Source organism: Argiope bruennichi, chromosome 2, assembly GCF_947563725.1.
Source record: "Argiope bruennichi chromosome 2, qqArgBrue1.1, whole genome shotgun sequence".
In the NCBI taxonomy this organism is placed as follows: Eukaryota; Metazoa; Arthropoda; class Arachnida; order Araneae; family Araneidae; genus Argiope; species Argiope bruennichi.
In genome coordinates this window covers 102,771,562-102,797,918 of record NC_079152.1, presented here as the reverse complement: position 1 = coordinate 102,797,918, position 26,357 = coordinate 102,771,562, and the positions used below count along the sequence as shown (strand labels likewise).

General features: G+C 28.6%; 1 protein-coding gene across 2 annotated transcripts in view; it reads left to right on the top strand.

The window, feature by feature from the left end:
- Positions 1–26,357, top strand: part of LOC129961955 (uncharacterized) — a 375,815-nt gene that overhangs the window by 251,303 nt on the left and 98,155 nt on the right. For both annotated transcript variants that reach the window (XM_056075604.1, XM_056075605.1), the window contains exon 3: positions 19,690–21,321. In XM_056075604.1, coding sequence (XP_055931579.1) covers positions 21,163–21,321 — 159 coding nt within the window. In that variant the 5' untranslated portion in view covers positions 19,690–21,162. The remainder of the gene's footprint in view (positions 1–19,689; positions 21,322–26,357) is intronic.

Sequence of the window (26,357 nt, the reverse complement as noted above, 5' to 3'; positions counted from 1 at the left end):
AACTCTTGAGATATTACATAAATTTAAAAAGATATTCTTTAGTGTCCATAAAGTTTAAACACTGAGTGACTCTATTTTCAGTAATCAGATTATAAAAAAATGCTTTGTTTCAGTAAAAAATATTATTATATTAATTGAAGATAAATTCTTTCCACTTTAATTTAAAGCATAAATTCTACCGTTTTCAACCGTTTATTTTAAACGATTCGTTTTATTTTCTTAGTGTTTGATGCATTTAAATTTAAACATTGTTAATGAATCGATCTGCTCATAATGAATCTAAGAAAATTTTGTTGACCAACTCTTGAGATATTACATAAATTTAAAAAGATATTCTTTAGTGCCCATAAAGTTTAAACGCTGAGTGACTCTATTTTCAGTAATCAGATTATAAAAAAATGCTTTGTTTCAGTAAAAAATATTATTATATTAATTGAAGACAAATTCTTTCCACTTTAATTTAAAGCATAAATTCTACCGTTTTCAACCGTTTATTTTAAACGATTCGTTTTATTTTCTTAGTGTTTGATGCATTTAAATTTAAACATTGTTAATGAATCGATCTGCTCATAATGAATCTAAGAAAATTTTGTTGACCAACTCTTGAGATATTACATAAATTTAAAAAAATATTCTTTAGTGCCCATAAAGTTTAAACACTGAGTGACTCTATTTTCAGTAATCAGATTATAAAAAAATGCTTTGTTTCAGTAAAAAATATTATTATATTAATTGAAGATAAATTCTTTCCACTTTAATTTAAAGCATAAATTCTACCGTTTTCAACCGTTTATTTTAAACGATTCGTTTTATTTTCTTAGTGTTTGATGCATTTAAATTTAAACATTGTTAATGAATCGATCTGCTCATAATGAATCTAAGAAAATTTTGTTGACCAACTCTTGAGATATTACATAAATTTAAAAAGATATTCTTTAGTGTCCATAAAGTTTAAACGCTGAGTGACTCTATTTTCAGTAATCATATTATTAAAAAAAAGTCTTTGTTTCAGTAAAAAATAATATTATATTAATTGCATATTAATCATTTACACTTTAATTTAAAGCATAATTTCTACGAGCGGTAGCAGAAAATGAGAGCGATACATACCACGCTATGACTGAAGGCCTTTATAATATTATGAATGAATTATATGATAATCAAAATTTGAAGTTTTAAAATATTTTAATGAAGAAGCTATTAAAGTAGAAATTGCATAAAATATTTAATTATTAAAATTTAAACGAACATTAAGATTGGCGAACCGGCTGATCGCCAAAGGCGGCTAGTACTTATAATAAAGCTCAATGTGTGTGTGTGTGTGTGTGTGTGTGTGTGTGTGTGTGTGTGTGTGTGTGTGTGTGTGTGTGTGTGTGTGTTGGCGCTCTACAGGCCAGACCGTTTGACATACAGCTACCAAATTTGGTACATGTATACCTTGGAGGTTGGGAATGTGCACCTGGGGTTTCTTTTTTCGAATTTTTAATTAGAATTTTAATTATGAATTAAAAACTAACTTTCCCGCCAAAAAAATCTTCCATTTTCCCCACCGCCAACTTTTCCGCCAAAAAAATCTTCCATTATCCCCAGCGCCAAACGAGAAAGACTTCCGTTGTTTTTTCTCCCAACAGTAATGAGGCTAGGGTTAAAATTTTTCGGCGGATTATTTCAATCGGTTCTGTTTATTTTCTTAATGTTTGATGCATTTAAAATTAAACATTTTTAATGAATTAATCTTTCAGATTCATTCTGAAGTACTTTTGAATTAAAATAAAACAGAATAAAGGAAATTAAAAATTTCTAATCCGCATAGCGTTACCCCAACTGGCGTAGAAAAAATCACGTATTTGCGTTACGTAACCGGCGAAGAAAATTCACGCATGCGCATTCTGTTCTGATTGTTGCCATGACAACGTTATCAATGGATGATTTAAATTATTTTTGGGTTAGTTGCATGCTTTTGTAAGTAAATTGTATTTATGTTAGCTATATATTTTTTGTATATGCTTATAGTTTTAAATACATCGTTTTTTAAGTAGTTTTTTTAAAACCTGTTTTCAACCGTTTATTTTAAACGATTCGTTTTATTTTCTTAGTGTTTGATGCATTTCAATTTAAACATTGTTAATGAATCGATCTGCTCATAATGAATCTATGAAAAGTTTGTTGACCAACTCTTGAGATATTACATAAATTTAAAAAAATATTCTTTAGTGCCCATAAAGTTTAAACACTGAGTGACTCTATTTTCAGTAATCAGATTATAAAAAAATGCTTTGTTTCAGTAAAAAATATTATTATATTAATTGAAGATAAATTCTTTCCACTTTAATTTAAAGCATAAATTCTACCGTTTTCAACCGTTTATTTTAAACGATTCGTTTTATTTTCTTAGTGTTTGATGCATTTAAATTTAAACATTGTTAATGAATCGATCTGCTCATAATGAATCTAAGAAAATTTTGTTGACCAACTCTTGAGATATTACATAAATTTAAAAAGATATTCTTTAGTGCCCATAAAGTTTAAACGCTGAGTGACTCTATTTTCAGTAATCAGATTATAAAAAAATGCTTTGTTTCAGTAAAAAATATTATTATATTAATTGAAGACAAATTCTTTCCACTTTAATTTAAAGCATAAATTCTACCGTTTTCAACCGTTTATTTTAAACGATTCGTTTTATTTTCTTAGTGTTTGATGCATTTAAATTTAAACATTGTTATTGAATCGATCTGCTCATAATGAATCTAAGAAAATTTTGTTGACCAACTCTTGAGATATTACATAAATTTAAAAAGATATTCTTTAGTGTCCATAAAGTTTAAACACTGAGTGACTCTATTTTCAGTAATCAGATTATAAAAAAATGCTTTGTTTCAGTAAAAAATATTATTATATTAATTGAAGATAAATTCTTTCCACTTTAATTTAAAGCATAAATTCTACCGTTTTCAACCGTTTATTTTAAACGATTCGTTTTATTTTCTTAGTGTTTGATGCATTTAAATTTAAACATTGTTAATGAATCGATCTGCTCATAATGAATCTAAGAAAATTTTGTTGACCAACTCTTGAGATATTACATAAATTTAAAAAGATATTCTTTAGTGCCCATAAAGTTTAAACGCTGAGTGACTCTATTTTCAGTAATCAGATTATAAAAAAATGCTTTGTTTCAGTAAAAAATATTATTATATTAATTGAAGACAAATTCTTTCCACTTTAATTTAAAGCATAAATTCTACCGTTTTCAACCGTTTATTTTAAACGATTCGTTTTATTTTCTTAGTGTTTGATGCATTTAAATTTAAACATTGTTAATGAATCGATCTGCTCATAATGAATCTAAGAAAATTTTGTTGACCAACTCTTGAGATATTACATAAATTTAAAAAAATATTCTTTAGTGCCCATAAAGTTTAAACACTGAGTGACTCTATTTTCAGTAATCAGATTATAAAAAAATGCTTTGTTTCAGTAAAAAATATTATTATATTAATTGAAGATAAATTCTTTCCACTTTAATTTAAAGCATAAATTCTACCGTTTTCAACCGTTTATTTTAAACGATTCGTTTTATTTTCTTAGTGTTTGATGCATTTAAATTTAAACATTGTTAATGAATCGATCTGCTCATAATGAATCTAAGAAAATTTTGTTGACCAACTCTTGAGATATTACATAAATTTAAAAAGATATTCTTTAGTGTCCATAAAGTTTAAACGCTGAGTGACTCTATTTTCAGTAATCATATTATTAAAAAAAAGTCTTTGTTTCAGTAAAAAATAATATTATATTAATTGCATATTAATCATTTACACTTTAATTTAAAGCATAATTTCTACGAGCGGTAGCAGAAAATGAGAGCGATACATACCACGCTATGACTGAAGGCCTTTATAATATTATGAATGAATTATATGATAATCAAAATGTGAAGTTTTAAAATATTTTAATGAAGAAGCTATTAAAGTAGAAATTGCATAAAATATTTAATTATTAAAATTTAAACGAACATTAAGATTGGCGAACCGGCTGATCGCCAAAGGCGGCTAGTACTTATAATAAAGCTCAATGTGTGTGTGTGTGTGTGTGTGTGTGTGTGTGTGTTGGCGCTCTACAGGCCAGACCGTTTGACATACAGCTACCAAATTTGGTACATGTATACCTTGGAGGTTGGGAATGTGCACCTGGGGTTTCTTTTTTCGAATTTTTAATTAGAATTTTAATTATGAATTAAAAACTAACTTTCCCGCCAAAAAAATCTTCCATTTTCCCCACCGCCAACTTTTCCGCCAAAAAAATCTTCCATTATCCCCAGCGCCAAACGAGAAAGACTTCCGTTGTTTTTTCTCCCAACAGTAATGAGGCTAGGGTTAAAATTTTTCGGCGGATTATTTCAATCGGTTCTGTTTATTTTCTTAATGTTTGATGCATTTAAAATTAAACATTTTTAATGAATTAATCTTTCAGATTCATTCTGAAGTACTTTTGAATTAAAATAAAACAGAATAAAGGAAATTAAAAATTTCTAATCCGCATAGCGTTACCCCAACTGGCGTAGAAAAAATCACGTATTTGCGTTACGTAACCGGCGAAGAAAATTCACGCATGCGCATTCTGTTCTGATTGTTGCCATGACAACGTTATCAATGGATGATTTAAATTATTTTTGGGTTAGTTGCATGCTTTTGTAAGTAAATTGTATTTATGTTAGCTATATATTTTTTGTATATGCTTATAGTTTTAAATACATCGTTTTTTAAGTAGTTTTTTTAAAACCTGTTTTCAACCGTTTATTTTAAACGATTCGTTTTATTTTCTTAGTGTTTGATGCATTTCAATTTAAACATTGTTAATGAATCGATCTGCTCATAATGAATCTAAGAACATTTTGTTGACCAACTCTTGAGATATTACATAAATTAAAAAAGATATTCTTTAGTGCCCATAAAGTTTAAACGCTGAGTGACTCTATTATCAGTAATCATAGTATTAAAAAAAATGCTTTGTTTCAGTAAAAAAATATTATTATATTAACTGCAGATTAATCATTTACGCTTTAATTTAAAGCATAAATTCTACTGGTGCTAACAGAAAATGAGAGAGATACATATTACGTTATGACTGAAGGCCTTTATAATATTATGAATGAATTATATGATAATCAAAATTTGAAGTTTTAAAATATTTTGATGAAGAAGCTATTAAAGTAGAAATTGCATAAAATATTTAATTATTAAAATTTTAACGAACATTAAGATTGGCGAACCGGCTGGTCGCCAAAGGCGGCTAGTATGATATAAAACAAGTTTGTTATAACACAAAAAATGTTGAGAATTTCTTTTGGTTATTAAAATTTCTAAGCTTTTGATATAAACACAGTGCACAAACTTAGAAATCAATTTCATTGAAAGAAATAGATTCAAATAAATTTTAGATGATAAAAATAATACATTCAGTGTTCAATTTGACGACCTTCAAAAGTTAATCCTGGCTCTTCTCTAATTCCTACACTTCTGTGCAAAAGTATTAAGTAAAGTGTTATGATTATTTTACATTCATGAGAGATGCACTCTTAATTCAGATAAGATAATAATAAACAGCGTCCTAAAAGAAGAAACCTATCATAAGAATAATATCCACAAATTAAGATAGAAAGAAATCTACCCAATTTTAATAACAGTACAATTTATTCTGTACATGATTGTTTATATCATATAATTATTTTTGTTGTTTAGCAAATCTTTCTTAAATTTTATGATTTTGATTATGATAAAAAAAACTCCAGAGTGATATGGAATAAACTTAAATCATGATCAATTCAACATTACTCATTTTCAAAATACAAATCCAGAAAAAATGCATATCATATTTATTCAATTCAGTTTTCATGATCCGAAGATATAAGTTTATATCTAGTAAAAAAAAACTGGCGAACGTCATTTACGGATCATGTATCACATTACATGATCCGTAAAATTTTTCCATTTCATCTAAGCCGGTTTTTTTCTTCACAAAATATAAAATGAATATATGAATGAAATGCGATGAAATAAAAAGAACAGCAATATGCAGAAGAAAGCGTGCTTTATTTTATCCCAAAAACGGAATCCGAAAAACAGGAAAATGTGGGCCATGCATAGAATGCAACTTAAAAATATAGACATTTGCATGACAGAAAAAGAAATCCATCTAGATAGGAAAATATATTTAAAAAAAACTTTATGTTATATATTATTCCTCTAAAATGCTATAAATGGTAAATCTGACATTTTTTATGACGAAAAACTTGTACGGAAATAATATATCCATAAAAGGGTAACTTTAAAGGTATTGTAAGAATGTGTAATTTTAAAGGCATAAAAAAATATACTAAAATTATGTTTTCGCGTTTTTTATTATCATATGAGACATGATGGTGTTTTGGTGTGGGGTTTTTGAAGCCTCAAAATGCACGGGCAGAAAACTGGCGATTTGTCACTTTTGAGTCATAAATTTTTCGCTTTTAAGATTATTAGAAAATGATAAAGAAGATTGTCACATTTGGCGACTTACCGCCAACAAAAAGTTATAACTTGATGCGAATTTCTACTTTCTACCCGATTCTCCTGTCTGGCTAATAAAGGATAGGGTTTTAAGAAGTTATCGCCCTAAGAGAAGAAAATAGGAATGAAAGCCATACAACGAGAGGAGGCGTGGAAAATTTATTATATATAAATATATATATATATATATATATATATATATATATAATTTATTTTTTATTATATTTATTTGTATTCGGGTGGAAATTGATGAAAAGTATAGCTGCATGCCTATCGAATTCGATGTATCAACATGGTATAAATGCGTTTTTCGAAATTTCGCATACATTTTTATGCGTTCGTAGTTTTTAAGTAATAAAATAACCAAGAAATTTTGTGAATAACACTAAATATTATGTTTATAGTATTACTACTAATAAAGGGGAGTTAAAATTAGAAATGTTTAACAGTGGTATAAAACACGAAAAATCGCATAGTGCAATTAAACGTAGGTTAAAAACAAATAATATTCATATAATTATTAAAGAATTTACACATGAGAAACTAAAAATAGTCGCCTTTAGTATTATTTTATAGTTTATAAGCAATTATGCATTTCTTTTCTTCTTTCACTGCACTGTACATAGATTTTGTATACATCTCTTCAACTAATATAAAATGTTTTTAAGAAATGGGAAGGAATTTCTTTTTAATTGTTCAGAACTTCAAAATAGTCATAAATATTCTAAATTCTTCAGACTGTTGTGCTAAATATATATTTAATTACAAAATGACGTCCAATTTAATATGCTGTTCTATCGAACAAAGATTAAATAAAGTAAATAAAACATGAATAATATATAAATAATGAAACATAATTATTATCTGTAAAAATAAAGATATAAGGGTTGTAATTATGCAAAATTATTCATGTTATTTTAAAACATAATGGCTGATATGCTGAAATTTATAAACATATATGTATATTTTTAGAGAACCGAATATTTTACCCTATGAAGCTGAAAATAATATTGAAAATAACAAATTTTAACTAAAAAATTACTCAATTTTATAAATAAACCTTCATTGTTAAATGAATGATATCCATTGCACTTTCTTTTACAATATTACAAGGTAAAAATAAGATAGATTTACTTTTTATTTCATCTATAAATAAATGACGAAATATAATATATATTACAAAATAAAAATAAATATTACAAAAACGAAATCATGTAATCATGAAACCCTCTCGTTTGCTGAAACGTAATAAGAGGGGGGAATGCTCGCATATGCTCAGTAATTAAGTGGGTGGCTTCGCTAATTTGGTTGTGTTTGAGAGTTTTATTTATGGAAACAAAATTATTTGTTCGCCATAAGTTAGTAAAAAATATAAGATTTGAGTTGAAAAAGTTAACATCTTCCTTAAAGTTATTATTAGTAAGAAATAGTGGTTAATCAATTTTAAAAATCATCCAGTTATATATATATATATATTACTAATTTTATGAACCGAAATAGAAGAAAATATCCAACCTGACTTTCTCTCTCTATTCGACTCCAGAACCCCTTTGGCCTAGTTGTAAGACTTCGTCATTGGCGTCGGAAGGTTCCAGATTCAAAATTTGATTTTATTTATCTTGAATACGAGCCCAGTGTACGTTTCATCTGATTCAATTTACTTCCTTTGATGTAGTACGAAAGGTTTGGGGAACGGAATTCAATGTGTGGCCCTTTATTATGCGTCCATAGTGCATATAAATACTTTACAAATTATGCTTGTGTGGTGAATCGCACATAAGCCAGTAACAACTCTTCTACCCGAACGATCGTTTTGGTATAATTGTTAAGTTACTGGACTGCTAACCTAAAGTCCCAGGTTCTATCCTAGCGCTTCCCATACCGCTTCATTGGTGAACCAGACGTGATTTGAACACGCAACCAAACTTGCACCAAATTTGATTGCTCTATATCAAATAGTCTTGCATAAATGCATATACATTCTTCTTGATTATTTACAAAGATTACCTATAATTTAGGGAAATCAACCATCTAACTCTCCGACCCGCCCTAAGGCACACGGATTTAAACCATAAAACTGAATGACCGGACCGCCGCAACAGCAATTGGCGGGAACTGTGGTTGAGTCCTAAGGGCCGTCACCGGCCCCGGTACAACCCTCCCCGAAGGAAGTACGTCCCGTCATCGATGGGAGGAGCCAGATCCCCCACCTATTAGTGTACCCTCCAGGGTGGCGAGATCCAACCACCATGCCGGAAGCATCTCATCCTCATTTCGAGGTGCCCCCCCCCCGAGGGTCTATAATTTAGGGAACAAAAATATACTTTCTCTATCTACCTATCATTACTGGGTTGTTTCTGTTTATATAACTTTTAAAATATATAGAAAAATGCTACTACAATTCAAGAGAAAAGTTAACAAGTGTGTTGTAGGCAATGTTTTGATTATCTATGTAATGAGCAGATTAATAGGTGATGTGAAAAGAACGGCTAACCGCACTTGAACGTGTCAGTCAAGTTAATCTTATAATCTAACCAATACCTGTTGCCATTTAAATACTGATGAGATTATTAAAATACTTTGTTTGTCTTATCAGTTATATCAATTTTATTATTTTTATCATTCAATCAAAATAATATGTAGTGTCTAGATTATATATGTAATGGGAAGATTAATACAAATATGAAATATAAAACGATTTACCGAGATAAAATCATTCGTTTCAGTCAAAATATCATTCATTATCATAATAATTAAATATGAATCGTAGATCACCATAACACATTTTATTCCATATTGCCTTGGAAACACAAATACAATAAAGATCCACCTCAATTCTGTAGGTGCAAAGAAAATCATTTTATATTCGGTAAAAAATTGCAGATCGTGTATCGTCCTGCATACTAACAATTCCACCGTTTACAATAAGCCTCTTTTCTCTTTCGATAAAAAATGAAAACGATGAATGAATAGGAATGAGATAAAGTAAAATGCAGGCCGATACAGTGGCAAGAAAGCTTTATTTTATTTCCTGAAACGGAAGCTGTAATCCGGAAAACAGGGAACAGGATGATGCATCTAAAGCACGCAAAGCAAGTGGAAAATGTAAACTCCTGGATGAAAAACCTGAATATGGGGATGGAGTGAAAAACAAATTTTCAAAGAATTCTGGTTTTTCAAAATGTATTTATTTAAGATAAATAAAATAGGATATATTAATGTTTTCCACTCCAATAAATTCTTGCGAAATATCATACATCATGGAAGGGATTTTTTTTTATTTAACATTATTTATTACTAGCCGTCTTTGGCGACCAGCTGATTTGCCAGGTTTAAAGTCACCTAAAATATTCCATTAAATATTTTATGTAATTTGTACTTTTAATAATTTCTTCAACAAAATATATTGAAGCTTCCAATTTTGAGAGTCATATGAATCATGTTATTATTTAATAATGATAATTATATGTTTCATTAACTGCATAGTGTATTTCTTTAATTTCTATCAGCTCCTGTAAAATTTGAATTTTAAATTTAAACGGAAGTAATTAAACTTAATTTCTTTTTCTTAAATTAAACAAATTTTTTTTACAAACATGAGTACAGGAAACAGATTTAGGTGCACTACGAAATATTTTTTATGATTTAAGCAATTTCTTCAAGAATTATCCATTAAAAAGTTTTCCGATTCATCATAAAATTCAGTTAATAATTTTAATTCCCCAAAAAAATTAAATGACGTTAATATTACTATTTTTTATTTTACTTAATAAATATTCATAATTTAAAAAAATTAGACTTTTATGTAATTTTTGGTCCTTAAGAAACATATTCAGTGAAATATTAAAATCGGGTATATTTGTATAATAAAATTTTGAGGTAATGAATAAATGAAATCATAATCGAAATGTCTAAATTTACAGTTTCATTCTTCTTATGGGCTCTATTACAGTTCTCAGTGTATTTTTTATATGACACAATGAATAATTAGTAATCTGAAAGTTTAATTGAGCTGAGGATTTTTTTCATTTCTGTGAAGGAATATTTATTTTGCTCATAAAATAAGAAGAATGAATAAAGAGCTCTTCATTTAACGATAAACCACCGAAACGATGGTTGAGAAAAAGAATAAAATACATATATAACGAAAAAAACTAGAACAGCCTTTCTGAAAGAGCATCTAGATAGTTTTTGAGAGCACAACAGACTATAGAGTGGATGCTCTAGAGCGGAGTACTTTAAAGTGGAATAGTTTGAACGGAGGACACTTCAAGCGTCATCCAAACACATTTTTCGCTGATAGCAGATGGCATATGCTTTGCCGTCCACCCCCTCTATCTTTTCCCCCTTTTCTTGCGCAGTCTATTTAAACCAGAAAATCCTATCAGAAATTCGCCGAGATTTTGATATCCAATACCATTTTTCGACTTAATAACAATGGAAAAGGATGGAGTGAAATAGTTTTTTCTAGTAACATTTTTTTAATCTCTTGCAATTTTAGGATATATTCTCAGATTACTTTAAATATTTTACTGGGTTTTTTTGTTGTTGTTATTTTTGTAATAAGAGACACTTGGATTGGAATGGAAAGTTTCTTCGTAAATGATTTTAAATGATTTTTCTTTTCTGAATGAAGCTTCTTTTAAAATGATTTCTTGTAAAAACGATTAGATATCTGTAAAAATAAGAAAAGAATCCCACTGCAATAACGGAAAGCATTGTTGTATATTACGGAAAAAAATTATTTTTAAAAATTGGAAAATATTTTTTAAAAAATAATACAATACAAATAAATCTGAATCATTAAAGAGATATTTTCTTAAAAGTTAAGAACATGAAAAAGTCTCACTGTGTGATATTATTTCTGAAGATTATGGAAGGAAAACGACAAAGTTTTGATTTTCAGTTCCTCATATATGAAATATTCAAATAGAAAGGAATGTAACCCTCAAAAAATTTTGACAAACACATTTTTGGAATTGTGGATGAAATTTGTTCCTTTATATCAAATTTATGGATTTTTGATAAATTTTGGAGAGGAAATCTATTCAGATAAAAAAAAAATGCCTGTATGGCTGTCCAAGTGCAAGTGATCACGATAGCAAGAAAAAGTAAAGAGCTATATAAATAAATCTGATGCATAGATTTAGCATCTAAAATTCAGATGCCAAATCTTCTTATCAAATTTTGAACCAAATATGTGAAATGTTTAAGCGTTTATTAGTCGGTATTTTTGCATGCATATAAAACCAGACAAATAAGTGGAATTTGGTATGTGATATTATATATACAGTGCTTATACTCCGCAGTTGAGCACTGTATATATTGTACAGTACATACATACAGTGTATATATTGTACACTGTAGTACATATTCTGTATATATTGTACACTGTAGTACATATTGTGTATATATCGTACACTGTAGTACATATTGTGTATATATCGTACACTGTAGTACATATAGTGTATATATTGTACATTGTATATATTGTACACTGTATATATTGTGCACTGTATATTGTACATTGTATATATTGTACACTGTATATATTGTGCACTGTATATTGTACATTGTATATATTGTACATTGTGTTTATTGTATATACAGTGTTTATTGTATATACAGTGCTTATTGTATATGCAGTGCTTATTGTATATGCAGTGTTTATTGTATATACAGTACTTATTGTATATACAGTGTTTATTGTATATACAGTGCTTATTGTATATACAGTGGTATTGTATATACAGCTGAAGTTTTATTTAAAATTTCGGTTTCAATCAGCCAGAAAAATAACAACGAAAATGAAAAAAAAGTTAGTTACTTCTGTATTATCCACATGCAATGGATTAATCATGAAAGATCACACAAAAAATTCAATAAATGCAATGCTAGATTCACGCGAATGATCATTATTTCGTAAATAATATTCACCATGGTATTCTTACGTTTGCCACACAAGCTGAGCAAAATTTTATCCAAAATTTAATGCGAGTGGAGGAAGATAATACCTTCATTAAAGTAGAAAGCTTTAGGGAGATAATACCTTCATTAAAGTAGTTAGAAAGGTTTAGGCAGACTATTCTGGCTGGCTTTATCAATAATAATTAAAAAAAAAAAAAAAACTCCCTTCGAGGACTTCAATGCATTTTCGAAAGTATATATGTGGTAAATTTAAAAACAGGTTCAATAGTCTGTTCTGAAGAGAACCCCCAAATTGACACAAATGATTTTCTTCTGTGATTAGATAATAAATGATTACTATGAAAAGTTTTTATTGACAAGTGAATAAAATAATGTTTCATTTTAACTAATCCAATGATAAAATAACTCAACAGTGGAAATACAAAGCGTTTGATGTCTCTCATTATTTCCAGTTCTTATAATTGGCAGAATTTGAAATGAAAGACCATTGCAGAAAATTTATAAAATTATACTTTTACAAAATATGCAATTTCCTATAAACATTTTTTTCTTTCTAAATGTGTAATTATTTAGATAAAGTTTTTTAAAGTAAAAGCCAATTTTGGCAAGCATAATAATATCATAATTTAGTAATGTTAATCAATTTTGATGACTATTGCTTCGAGTGCTTTGATAATTTTGGTGATTCAACTACATCTTAACACATTAAATTAAAGTGATATTTTAAATTAAACATAGGACATTTTAATTAGTCCACTATGCACATAAAAATAGCGAAATGTATTGGTAAAATCTGTTCAATCTGAGGCTTTGTCAAGATTTAATATTACAATATTTGTTGAAAATAAAAGGCGGAGGAAGATATACGAGTATTGATGGCATTTCTAGGTGTTATAGGCTATCACATGAAATAAAAATTGGGGAAATTCGTTAAGTCAGTGGTGTTTTTTCCCATAGAGAATATATAATGGAATAGCCCTTTTAAGGTTTTTCTTCAAAAATGGAGAGTGATGGTGGACAGGCAGTCATTTATGACATATCTGAGCTTTCATATGGAGTGAAAATTGGGGAAATCGGACTAATTCTTGGGACTGGAGATTTTTTTTTTGTTTCGTAAATTATTTTAAGTATGTAGATATATTCACTTAATAAATAAACCTTTAGTAAATTCATGGAATTCAAAATACATCGAATACACTAAAATGTATTATACATTTTTGCTGGAGAAAATCTTTACAGAAAGCAGCTCAATGAGCCTTTCCATGTTGGAAGATATTCGCAGCTGTTTTTGTAACGTGACTGTGATGGAACTTTAATATAATTCTTTTGAAATTATTTTATTTTTCTCATATAATGTTAATCGTGTGCATTTACAGACGACAATCATTATAAATTAATTTAGTGAACCAAAGCTTACTTTGTAATAAAAGTCGAAAATTTTTGCGAATAGATTCTGTATTATATCTGATGATTTTGTAACATTCATAATGCATGAAACTGTAGTTAAACCGGTTTTATCTGGTGGTTTATTTGTTTTTATTTCTATTTATTACTAGCCGCCTTTGGCGACCAGCCCGTTCGCCAATCTTAATGTTCGTTAAAATTTTAATAATTAAATATTTTATGCAATTTCTACTTTAATAGCTTCTTCATCAAAATATTTTAAAACTTCAAATTTTGATTATCATATAATTCATTCATAATATTATAAAGGCCTTCAGTCATAACGTAATATGTATCTCTCTCATTTTCTGTTAGCACCCGTAGAATTTATGCTTTAAATTAAAGTGGAAAGAATTTATCTTCAATTAATATAATAATATTTTTTACTGAAACAAAGCATTTTTTTATAATCTGATTACTGAAAATAGAGTCACTCAGCGTTTAAACTTTATGGGCACTAAAGAATATCTTTTTAAATTTATGTAATATCTCAAGAGTTGGTCAACAAAATTTTCTTAGATTCATTATGAGCAGATCGATTCATTAACAATGTTTAAATTTAAATGCATCAAACACTAAGAAAATAAAACGAATCGTTTAAAATAAACGGTTGAAAACAGGTTTTAAAAAAACTACTTAAAAAACGATGTACTTAAAACTATAAGCATATACAAAAAATATATAACTAACATAAATACAATTTACTTACAAAAGCATGCAACTAACCCAAAAATAATTTAAATCATCCATTGATAACGTTGTCATGGCAACAATCAGAACAGAATGCGCATGCGTGAATTTTCTTCGCCGGTTATGTAACGCAAATACGTGATTTTTTCTACGCCAGTTGGGGTAACGCTATGTGGATTAAAAATTTTTAATTTCTTTTATTCTGTTTTATTTTAATTCAAAAGTACTTCAGAATGAATCTGAAAGATGGATTCATTAACAATGTTTAATTTTAAATGCATCAAACATTATGAAAATAAACAGAACCGATTGAAATAATCCGCCGAAAAATTTTAACCCTAGCCTCATTACTGTTGGGAGAAAAAAAAACTGAAGCCTTTCTCGTTTGGCGCTGGGGATAATGGAAGATTTTTTTGGCGGAAAAGTTGGCGGTGGGGAAAATGGAAGATTTTTTTGGTGGGAAAGTTAGTTTTTAATTAATAATTAAAATTCTAATTAAAAATTCGAAAAAAGAAACCCCAGGTGCACATTCCCAACCTCCAAGGTATACATGTACCAAATTTGGTAGCTGTATGTCAATCTTTCTGGTCTGTAGAGCGCCAACACACACACACACACATTGAGCTTTATTATAAGTATAGATTATTAGTACTTGCATTAGAAGCAATGTTTTATCTTTAAAGAGAATAACGATATTATTTTTTACACAAAAACAGCGGATATATTTACGATTAAAATATGTATTGTGAATTTTATTTTATGCTAAAATAGGATCGGGAATTTTAATTTTTGTTTAATCTGTTTTTTTAATTATCTAAAAATTTGACTGAATTTCTTTACTAGCTCATGTATATTGTATTACATCATGACACTGAAGAAGAATTGCAAAATACATAATGCATATTAATAATATTAAAATAACCCATTCATGCATAAAATATATATTAAATAAAATCCAGTTAAAACTTAACTTCTCGAAATGACGATGAGAAGCTCTCAGCATGGTGGTTGGTTCTCGTCATCCTAGAGGGTACATGAAAAGGGGGCCGTCTCCTTCCATCGGTGATGGAACGTACTTCCTTAGGGAAAGGATGTACCGTGGCCGGTGGTGGTCCTTAGGACTCAACCACAGTTCCCGCCAGTGTTAGTGTAGTGGCGGTCCGATCATTCAGTTTTTTTATCCGTGTGGCTTCGAGGCTGGTTGGAGAGTCAGTGATATGATTTATGTGCCATGCTGCTTAGGAGTTAATTTCATTTAAACACTGAGGGAGACTTTAAAGTTTCTTTTTTTATAAAATTGTTACATATTTAAGATATAACGCATATATTTACATTCAAAACACTGTTACATATAATTGTTGCATGAAATATAGGAATTTAATAATTCCCATATTTCATTCATTTTGGATCTTACGACAAGATTCAAATTCTGTCTAGTGTAAATGTTTTATCCAAACTGTTGTTTGTTCTCAATTGCACATTATATTTCGTTTCAATTGCTATAATTTAATTACATTTGCTTTTTATTTCTTTATCTTCATACCTTTTTATTTTAGATCTTCTAATGCCGAACACAGTAAATTCTTATTTTTTCATGAGGTTATAATTAATTAAAATCCTTTAGTTGACACTCACAGGTGGGAAAAGCATGTTAGTTGCTTTTCCAAGTATTTTTCTTTATCCCATCTATTTATGTCGGGTGTATTATTGATAAAAAGGCAATTTGTAACAGATTATGAAAATTGCTAGGGCATTTTGGGATTGTTCCAGATATTTGAATCCGTGACTAAGGTTTGAAATTTCATGTTGATTCTGAGAGAAATTCTAACCGGACCTAGGTCCATCAGAAACTGTCACGGTATAACTCGAAACCTGGAAATTCGAAAATAAACTTAAGCATTTGCTGAAATTCTTTTCTTCCCTATAGGAGTAGAATTAAATTTATTTCTTTTGAATTTTGTACCATTCCATACTTTTAAACATTTCATTTTAAAGTGCAACAATGCCATGAAATATCCATTATTTTAATATTTATTTAAATTGCAAGGAACGTTTGCTTAACGTGAAGAAAAGATGAGGTATTTCAACGTATAAATTTCTGAAAATAATACTAAGAATAGGATATGAGCAATTAGAAAGAGTGCGTTCTTAAAATAACGCTATTAAATTAATTTACTAAGTATAATGTCTTTAAAATAGCGTCATATTATGCGCGTTACGGACATTAAAATGGTTATAAATATGATAGTTTCAGGAAGTCGTTAGAGGTTCATAGGTTAAAGTCATCATAAATTCAAGTAATTAACATTCACGCACAGAGTTATTAACCTTTTAGATTGTAATTCTTGACACTACTGGATATTAACTGTTTTAGCTTTAGTTCGGAATATAATTAAAAACGGCTGGTAAGACTTTTTATATTAAAAGAATGAGAATTTTTATATTGATATTATTGTAAAAATCAGTATTTATAACTATATAAAATTATTTTTAAAGAAGATGATACATATAATATTATATTATAAATAGCGAATTAAATTGAAAAAATGAAAATAAGCATGGATGAAATGACAGGAAAAGAAAGAGAAAATACGTTCATTTGGAACATATTATTAGATCAAAACCATTCGACGAAACATTTAATTCATGACATAAACAATCATTTTTTTTCTTTCCCAATGTTTTAAAAACCTCACTACGTTTTAATAAGAAAAAAAAGTTAATAATCTGCTTTGGAAATATGATGAATTAGTATGCAATGTTAGTGTGCTAACACAGTTCACCAAATTTTATATTTGGTCTAATCTTCTCTTCTTTCTTTCTTTCTTTCTTTTGTTGCTTTGAAGATTACAGTTACTTATGATATGTATATCTGCTCCATATTATATGATTTTTATTGTCTTATTGAACATAATTCGTTCTTGTATGCTTGATAGAACAGTCTTTGTATGAATTGTGTTTTTGTTGTATATGCTGAATTATTTTTATAAATCTATTTTCTTTTTCTTTTATTATATTTGTTGCAATTTCTTTCAATTATCGTATATTTTTATTAATGATTTGCAAATCTATATATTTAATCAGACTTATTGAATCATTTCTAATTGTATTTTTTAATATACTTTTTATTTAGATTCTTCAACTTATGTTTATTTTTCAATTTTCTTTTGATAAAGCAAAATTACTAATAGTTAAAAAATAAATATTCATTTTATGATTATAAACCCTTTATTAGGAACGAGTATAATGTTTTCATGCTATAAAATCTTAGCTTATATATTTTTGATTCATTATAAAAAGCATTAATTATGCATGTCACGAATTATTTAATATGAAATTCCAATAATGAAAACACTTTCTTATTAATCTAAAGATGAATAATCCCATTACAAGGTAAATGCAAAACCTTTTAAAAAAAGATATATCACTCAAATTATAAATTTCGTCATGCTGGTGCTCTAGAATGTTCCAAAACTTTCAACGATCTTCCAGATTGTAATTCATTGCAAATAATGATGTTTCAAATGGAAGTATCAATGGCGAGATTTTCGGTGCGATTAGTTTGATTAACGTTTCCTGTACAACTCACTACGTCATTTCAACCTGAAAAAAATTGAGAAGGGGCTGATATCAATTATATTTTCAAATTGTTCTCCTCATTTGTTAAACTGTTGTTATTGTTCCTCTATCTAACGAAAATGCTCTAAAAATTCTTGCAAGTTGCTCTTATCTCACAGATTTTACAAATCAACATCGGACGATATGTTTACACATATTGGCATTAGTGACGCGGAAATTTTAATTCAATTTTGTTTTAAATAAATAATTAATATAAAATTATAAAAGAGAAATAAATTTATGTCATTGTTATATTCCACGTTTAAAAGATTAAATGATATTTATTTAATAACTCTTTATTTCAATTTAATTTTAGAAGACACCATTCACTCTTATTCTTAAATAAAAAAAATCAAAGAAATATGTTCTTAGTACCAATCACTCAAATGATTTAGCAGAGTTTTACTTCATATAAAATCTCATCAACTACACATCTGTCATTTTCTCCCCACAACCTCCATTTTCATGTAATATAAAAAGTGACAACTATCCCAGATACAGCAATCGGACTCATTTCTTCAATTAACCCCGCCATTTTGAAAATTTAGCTAACATTCAGAATTCTCTTAGACTCGAAGATCCACATATTTACCACGATTTCGGCAATCTATATTTCATATGAAACTTATAACCCCTAGATAATTGACCAATGGCCGCTTAACCACCAAACACTGCATTAATCCAGTTTAGAAAAGTATCACGGAATAAAACTTTTACAGTACTTCAGTTCCAACCGCAGAACTGATCTGGCGAATGAATTCTGCAATTTTACAGTTATTGCTAACAGTAAAGTTTTTATACTGGGCACAGTGAATAGGCAATCATTATGGCCAAAAATCTATTATTTTACAAAATTTTAACATATATTTAAACATTGAACACGCGACACGAACAAAATATACACAACACTAAAAGGTCTAACAGAATTCTCATCTACTGCGCAGCTAACTTTGCACCGCTAACAAACTTGCCTTTAAAAATTCTCTAGGGGATTATCAAATGGCTGATCAGCATCTTACGATAAGGAAATAGATGAATCTTACTCTAACAAATTAGAATACTGATGGATTATTATAATTTAATATGGCCCATTCTTTTACTGTGATAAGGTGTATCTCATCAAAATTTATTAACATGTTTAAATGAACACTATTAATATAATGATGGAATCAATTAATTATTAAAGGCGATTAGAAACTTCATTAATCTGAACATCTCAGAAATATATAAAGATAACTTGAAGAGCAAGAAATAGTTGCTAAAGTAAGTTCAAGATAGAATTCAAACTTAGCATTTATACAATTAATTACGCCTAAATGAGGGTTAATATTAAAGTAATAATGCAATAAAACAGAATAATAAAGTGAAAAATATTAAGAAAAACTTTTAGTCAGTTTTTTTTTAAAATATTTGATACAATATTTTTTCAGAAAATTTATTTTTTTTACTTTCCTTTCAGGCATTAGGAAAAATTCTTCAATGAAATTACGTGCAGGATAAACAGAAATTCCATACATGAATATTATAATCAACCAACAAAATTGGAATATGAAATATGTGGAAAAAATTAACTTCTAAATTTACGCGAATAGTAAATTTATGATCTGGCAATTCATGTTTTTAATCTCAGGACAAGTACAACTACTGTTTAAGACAATAAAATGAATCCCTGATCAAAATTTTGGTTTCTAAAATAGCTTTTGAGAATGACTTCAATTTCGTACAAAAATATTTGCCTGTTTCTCTAATCATCATTGGAAGCATACTAATGAAAAAAATGTATAAAAACATGAACAAAGATCTGAAAATGATAATGAAAGACTATTGATTTTTCGCCAAAAATAACCAGGGGAAATTATCATAATTACTTTTGGAACAGAATGCTTTTATTAAATATATGAATGTAAATAATGGATTGTTAATGTTCTTCTTATAATTAAACCACAGTTTTCTTACCTTTGGAATACGATAGAATTAATCAAGTAATAATTTTTTTTCTGGGCTGCAAATGAATAGAAATTGATTTACTGAAATCGATATAACTGAATTTTTCTATACTTCTTTTGATCCATATATAGATAAAGTGGAAATTTCTCGGAAATATTCTTTTATTGCTTAAACTACCACTGGATACTTCAAAACCTCATTCATAAAGAAAATAAATAAAGCTTTTGGAAAATAAAGAAATTGATTAAATTGATAAATCTTATAGATGAAAATAAAGACAGTGTCGAGGAAAATATTCCGTCCAACAAAAAATAATATATCTTGAAGTATTTGTCAGCAACTTTTGAAGTTTTGAGCACAGTATGTTTTCTGATATAAGATGACTTCAGTGTATGTCGAGAAAAATCAACGTAAACGTTTCTGAAAGTTAAGAATCATCATTATTTATTATTCTATTAGAAACAAAATGATTAGTTTATTTGCTTCGGACAATATGTAGAATAAAGTTTTATGATATAAATTTATAGCAACTATTTCACTGAAAATACTGTTTAACTTCTAAGTGGAATCATAGGATCGAGGTGAGAGCCATTTAGAAGAGAAAGTATTAGTATCGCATGAGTTACGGCATCCTCGTGAAAAGTATTCTATAATACTACACGCATTTGGAAGTGAAATCATAAGCGAGATATTGAGCGCCACATGGAATAAAGTGAAACTTCCGGATAGAACGTAAGCGCCATTTCGAAGACAAGCAAATAATTGATATCGCATCAGTTACGGCATCCACGCAAAAAGTATTCTTGGATTCTACATGCATTTGGAAGTGATATCGTAGAAGAGATATTGAGCGCCACGCAGAAAAGAATCTCAGTTACGACGATTTCTTGCAAAATAAGTCGTAAAAATGTATATGCATTCGTATGTGAAACCATAGGATAGAAAGTGAGCGCCACGTAGAGTCGAATCCCAGAGTCGGTGTCGCATGAGTTGCGGCGCCGAGCTGGCTAAGCGCCGGACTGAGTCGGCGAGCTTCAGTGGGGGCATCCGGGCTGCCATCAACCGACGCTTGTCCCGCCCTGGTGTCTACGAGAGCCCAGAGGCAAGCAAGAGCAGCGAACTGCAATTAGCTGACTGCCAAAGAGTAAGTATCTTACCATTTTCTTTGTTCATTAATTTTTGGTGATGTTTCTAATTCCATTTGATCTATCAAATCTAGTCGTATACTTGAAAAAATTAGCATTAACGCAACACCTGTTATTGATAAAAAAACACACACCTTCCAATAGCTAGGTAGCACCAGAAACGTAACTGCATAAAACAGCGATCAGGACAAATACTAAAACATTGCCCCTTTTCGACTTAACCTTTTATAGTTCTCTGTTATATATACTTACAACCCACAAAATCTTTTTAATAAGAAATCAAAAAAGTATTTTAAAATGATAATTAGGGTTAATCAGATGCTTAACATTCGATTGGGCTATCTTAACAGCTCAGAAATGCATTAAGTCTACTATTAAATATCATCTAAATTCAAAAGTAGTAAGTGTGCTTACCATTGTCCGTTCATGGTGCGAGGATGTGAGCATTTGACATTAAATTTTAACTCGGGGGAAAATTTTTCAGAAATAAAACAACACTATGTTGAGTTCCTTATGTTAAAGATATTCTTACATTCAATTATCAGTATTTGTTATAGAATTTAATTAATTTAAATTCAACAATAAATTTTAAAAAGAACAAAAACTGTTGACACGATTGGAGTTTCTTTCAATAACAGGAATCTTAACATATTTTGACTTCCTTTTTGTTCTGTTCATTAGTTGAATACTGTAGTTTATGATATTTTAGTTTATTTTCTAACTCAAAACGTTATTAAGGTGTCATTAATAAAATTGGATCAGACTGCAACATTTTTATATTCCTTCAATGTAGCGATTTGACTAGCTGTCCTATCAAATGCAAAATGTACTTCAAACTTTAATGTAAAGAATTTCTGAATTTGAAATCTGAGCAATTCTATGAGTTCTAATTGAAGAATTGAAGAATACGAATAAAGTAATTTTAAATTACCTAAAATTAAGTGGTAATTATATTTACTAGTGAGTATTCGTGGATATTTTTGCCCATAACGCTCAATGCATAACGCACATGATTACCACTTTCAGTTTCCCCTAAATGATCTCTGGTAAGTATATAACCACTCCTTATTTTATAGATTTAAAGGTAAATCAGTGAACTTTTGATGTTTTAGTATTTACATTATTAGTTTATCATGATATAGCCCCCAAAATATTTATTTATTATGCCCTAGGAAGATCTAAACACACACACACACACACACATACACACAAAAAACGCACGCAGAATTCGGATAATCCCTTCTCCTTTTTTTTTAACAGTTTATGCCTGGGAGCACTAAAACTAACGGAACTTAAATAATAATATGTAAACCATTTTTCCATTATTATTATTTGCATTCTCCAAACCCAGTTTTAATTTAGTCAGGGAACTTGTTTAAATGTGTGGTACTTTGAAAGCAGTAGTTGCTACAAACAATCAGAAAATACATAGAAAAATAAGAAAAATAAAACGAAAGAAACAACACGCACAAAAGAAAAAAAAACTATTACTTTTCGAACAAAATAAATGCACGAATAAAATGATAATTTACCGAAAATTTTGCAATCAATTAATTATTTTAACGCTTATATTTAGCTGCTAAAAATTTTAGGCAAATTGTTGTTCTAAAAACGTGAAATTTAATTGATGTTAGTTATCACTTAGAGCTAAGCATGGAATTAATTTATGCTATCATAATTTTACTTTAGATACCTCATTATTAGATACATATTTACGAAACATTACAACTGAATAATAAATTAAATGCTTTCATCTTGAAATTAATCAAAATTACCATTTTATGAAATGCACATACAATACATCTAGAAAAAAACCATAGCTAAAATCAAAATCGTTTGCATAAAAAATACATAACATGTTGAATATGATTGCGAAATATATATTGACCTATGACCTTAATAAAGTGTACTAGAAAATAAACATCTATAAGCTCTCACATATCGAAGATAAAATATTTTGCTAAAAAATACATCTTAATTAGGTTTTGTTCAAGCCATTAAAATGATATATTATTTAAATAGATATTAAAATAATTATTTTTATTTGGTAATTAAAAATCACAGATTTATTGCAGGTATATCGCACATGTAAATAAATTTATAGCTACAGGTATATTTTTAAAAAAGTATCGACATTTTTTCATGAAATGCATAATTGAAATTATTGTTTTAGAAGTTATAAAAATCCAAATAATTCATGTACACTTAATAAAACTAATCTTGAAATAAAATTATTTGTTAAAAACATATATGAGAAACAGAACCCGTAGCCTTCATATGATATAAAAACTACCTTTCATAGTTGAAGTGTAAAGTAAAATCCTTCATTTAAACGTTATATGACGTATAATGATGTTTATCAAGATAAGAGTAGCATACGAATTAGAAACTCAATGTACCAATAAATGTTTAATTTAATTTAACAATGGAAACAACTTTTCATATCATAAAAATTTATTAAAATTACGAAAAAAATTACACATTAGATTTTTATAAATAAAAAAGATAATTTTTGGAATTTCAAGATGTAGTAAAAAAATATTTGTGCGATATTATTTCTGAAGTTATCGTTAGAAAACTTTAAATTAATCAAAATTTTGTTTAATAGTTCAAAAAATTGGGAATACTCTTTCCCAGGAATCTAGTTTACAAAAAAAAAATATTTGGGCCAATTTTATTATATCAATTTAGTTCATTATGTACTAACGGAGAGACAGACAGACAACAGATACAACATTTTATTTTAATATTAAAAGATATAATAGAATAACAGGTTTGTGTTATTAATGGTTCATTGATATAAAAAATATTCACAGAAATATTTAAAAAATTATAATAGTGTATTGAAAATATTGAATGAAATTTTGCTATCCTGCGCAGAAAATGTAATACATTATAACTGAATTAATTTGAAGAGGATTTAAATAAGGAATTCGAAAAGTTGTTTGTATAAAAATTTTATGGATTAGAAAAGTAATAAAAAATATATGCATCTCATTCTTATCGTATTGAATAAAATACACACAATGCATTTAATCAAATAAAAGAAGAGCAAATATAAGGATAATGATGAAATAATCAAACACATTATTAATAAACACATACAATGTTTTTTTCCAGCTCTCTTTAGTAAAAGAAGGGATTGTCTTGCTTTCAAAAGTGAAATATGCAGTTTATCATAAATTATAATAGTATGTGTGAGACTCTAGATAGAATATATTATTCTCACTCTTATTATTTTCCCCTTAATTTATTGAATAATGCTGCACTCTAGGTTTCATATTAACAAATATTTAACTCATTTCGGTGTTCGTTGGCGGGTTTTCTTCAGCACGTTCGTTTTCGTTGGAGTCATCAGCGTTCATTGCTTGGTCTCGGTCCTTAAAAGCTCGCAATTTTTTTAAAAATTTTACAAAGAAAGAGAGATTTTTCGATTATGTCGACGAATTACGATTATAAATTTTACACTCATGAAAGGAATATTTCATAAGTGTGATTCTAATTGGATAATAATTTCATTCGTTATCCAGTCAGGATGAAATAAAATTGTTTAGAATATCTTTGCATAAGAAGAACAGGAAATCACTGGGATGATGTTAGATTCCTGGTTTCTGTGATATAGGGTAGGTTGTTTTAGACCAGATTCCACCAGAGATACTTAGCTCAGATTCTTGCTCTAAAATTGACTAGTGGACATGGTGCCTTCTTATTTGTGTACCACTGAAATTAACGAATAATATTTCGTATGATTTGTTTCGTTATATAATCATTATTCTATAGTCTTCTCCTTGTGTACAGCCGACCACTCTGCAATCACTGAACAAGGCAGTATCGACAGGAATTTTGGCCGACTACTGTCATTATATTAATCTACTCATATCACTGTCCAATTTTCCGAACTGGCATCCTCTTCTAGGTTCTTCGCCCGCAGCTACAAGGCGGTCAATCTCTGATCTTTCTTCTTATCTTCCCCTACATTTATCATCCTATTTTACGAGAAGCAGGGCAATAATTTGAGAAATTATCCTCGAAATTCTCAATATTCCTCCAGATGTGCGTTCCACAACTAAAGAAATGAGAATATTTTTTAAAGTTTTAAATAGTTGGTAAAAATCTGTCAATTTTCAACATCATATCTTTCAATATTTTAAGATTTTCCGGCACTATTAGTATTTATTTCCAATTTTTAGATTCTTTCTTAGTTATGAAACTTCTATGCATTCCTTTCAATCATGATAAACTGTTCCAATTCTCCCCAGATGCATTTATTTTCCCGAACCCTTCCAAATCTTTGGAAGTACGTTGGAAATCTCCCATGTCATGATATTATTTGGATTATTAGTGGATGGTACACTTTTCTTGCTTTTATATATGGATTAGGAATAAAGTCATAATTTACTCTTCTTTTTTTTGGACATGTGCCATCTGTCAAACCGTTAATCTTTAATCTGCCTGTAGGTTCATAAACAAACAACTTCGTATATTTTCGCAAAACTATTAGTGGGGCTGATGTACTTTAAAACTGGTTTTTTTCTGCATTTCGTACCATTTGTGAGATCAAAACTTAATTCGAAATTATGATGCATAAATAATGTTGTAATTATTTTATCTCGTAGCAATGGTCAGCAAACTGCGGCTCGCGAGCACGGATCAGATTGAGGACCTTCTTAATAAAATCCAACGTAATTGTAGATACCCTAATTTAGTGAATAACACCTACCTATATAATTTAAGTCTTAAAAACTGGGGCTCTCAAAAGAGATTTCAGTCCTTGAAATGTTGATAATATGCTCTGCTGACTAATGACCATGTGAACCGACATAGTTCATAACCACTTTAATATTACTTGGGATCACCTTTATAATAATAACTATAACCGTTTTCAAGTTAAGGAGAAGCCCTGGACTTTTGTCTGTTCATAATGAATTTCCTCATATTTATTACATATTTTAATTCATTATGGGGATGTAATTAACCTATTTGAATAACGATTTTAGTTAATAATCATGTTTCGATTCGATTCCTTACGCCATTA